This window comes from Buceros rhinoceros, unplaced genomic scaffold, assembly GCF_000710305.1.
Source record: "Buceros rhinoceros silvestris isolate BGI_N320 unplaced genomic scaffold, ASM71030v1 scaffold33016, whole genome shotgun sequence".
NCBI classification, from domain to species: Eukaryota; Metazoa; Chordata; class Aves; order Bucerotiformes; family Bucerotidae; genus Buceros; species Buceros rhinoceros.
This window is the reverse complement of record NW_010417442.1, coordinates 1-1399: the sequence shown is the minus strand read 5'-3', so window position 1 is coordinate 1399 and position 1399 is coordinate 1. Positions and strand designations below refer to the sequence as shown.

The window sequence follows — 1399 nt, the reverse complement described above, 5'->3', positions numbered from 1 at the left end:
GCGCCCGGGCCGAGCCTCCCCCGGGCCGGCCTCCGCCTGGGCTCGGCTGAGCTCCGCGCTGCCGTGTCCCGGCTTAAACTGCCTTCGGGCGCTGGTACAGACGAGGAGAAGCCCCCAGTGTGCAGTAGCAAGAGAACAGGAGAGCCGCACGAGTTGCGCTGGGCCGGGGAGGTGGGTTCGGCATCGTCCCCAAAAGAGATGCAGCAGACGCATCGCTCCTGTGCCCTGCTGTGTGACTCTGCTATAGGGCAATAGAAGGGGCCTGCCCTACCGCAGGGCGCTGGAGGGGGCTTTGCAGGTGCTGCCAGTGTGGCTTTCACACAGGGCTCGTGGCCATGGCTGATAACTGGCTCGTAAAACGCTCCGGGGCACGTTTCCAGGGTGTTCTCACCATGGTGCTGCTCTTGTGCTGCTCCCCAGGTTCTGGTGGTGGGCTGCGGGAACTCGGAGCTGAGCGAGCAGATGTACGACGTGGGGATGTGCGAGGACATCGTGAACATAGACATCAGCGACGCAGTGATCCGCCAGATGCAAGAACGGAGTGGGAGCAAGAGACCAAAGATGAGCTACCTGCTGATGGACATGCTGCAGATGGACTTCCCCGACGCCCACTTCCAGGTGGTCCTGGACAAAGGCACGCTGGATGCCATCCTCGCTGACGAAGAGGAGGCCACTCTAGCCAAGGTAGACAAGATGTTTGCCGAGATCAGCCGGGTCTTGCAGGTAGGAGGACGCTATCTCTGCGTCTCCTTGGCTCAAGCCCACGTGCTGAAGAAAGTGGTGGAATACTTCTCCCAGGAAGGCTGGGTTGTGCGTGTCCATCAGGTGGCCCACAGTGGGGACAAGCAGCAGTTTGTCCTGCCTGTCTTTGTCTACGTCATGACAAAGTTCAGGAAGATCCCCGGCTCAGCCTCACAGATCCTGGAGATCTGCCCCGAGGAGCAGGACAAGCCGATGCGGGTGGAGAGCGCGGAGCGGCTGGTGGCGGCGGTGAAGGACCGGCAGCATTACGCCCTGCTCTGCAGCCAGCTGAGCAAAACCCCCTGCAGGGAGCAGGTTTCCTTGGATCTGTGCGACAGACAGAGCGGGAGGCCTCGGTACACGCTGCACGTGATCGACAGCCCCTCGGTGAAACCTTCCCGGGACAATCACTTTGCCATCTTCAGAGCGCGGAGCGGCTGGTGGCGGCGGTGAAGGACCGGCAGCATTACGCCCTGCTCTGCAGCCAGCTGAGCAAAACCCCCTGCAGGGAGCAGGTTTCCTTGGATCTGTGCGACAGACAGAGCGGGAGGCCTCGGTACACGCTGCACGTGATCGACAGCCCCTCGGTGAAACCTTCCCGGGACAATCACTTTGCCATCTTCATCAGTGAGTACAGCCTCTCCTGCCCGCGGGGAGA

General features: G+C 61.8%; 1 protein-coding gene across 1 annotated transcript; it reads left to right on the top strand.

Annotated features, from left to right (window-relative positions):
- Positions 1–423: 423 nt before the first annotated feature.
- LOC104495263 (methyltransferase-like protein 13) lies at positions 424–1368 on the top strand (the record flags this gene model as incomplete). The annotated part of the gene is made up of 2 exons (XM_010138212.1): positions 424–1181; positions 1250–1368. Coding segments are annotated over exons 1-2 (838 nt in total), but the record flags the coding sequence as incomplete, so codon positions are not given.
- Between the last annotated feature and the right edge of the window lie 31 nt (positions 1369–1399).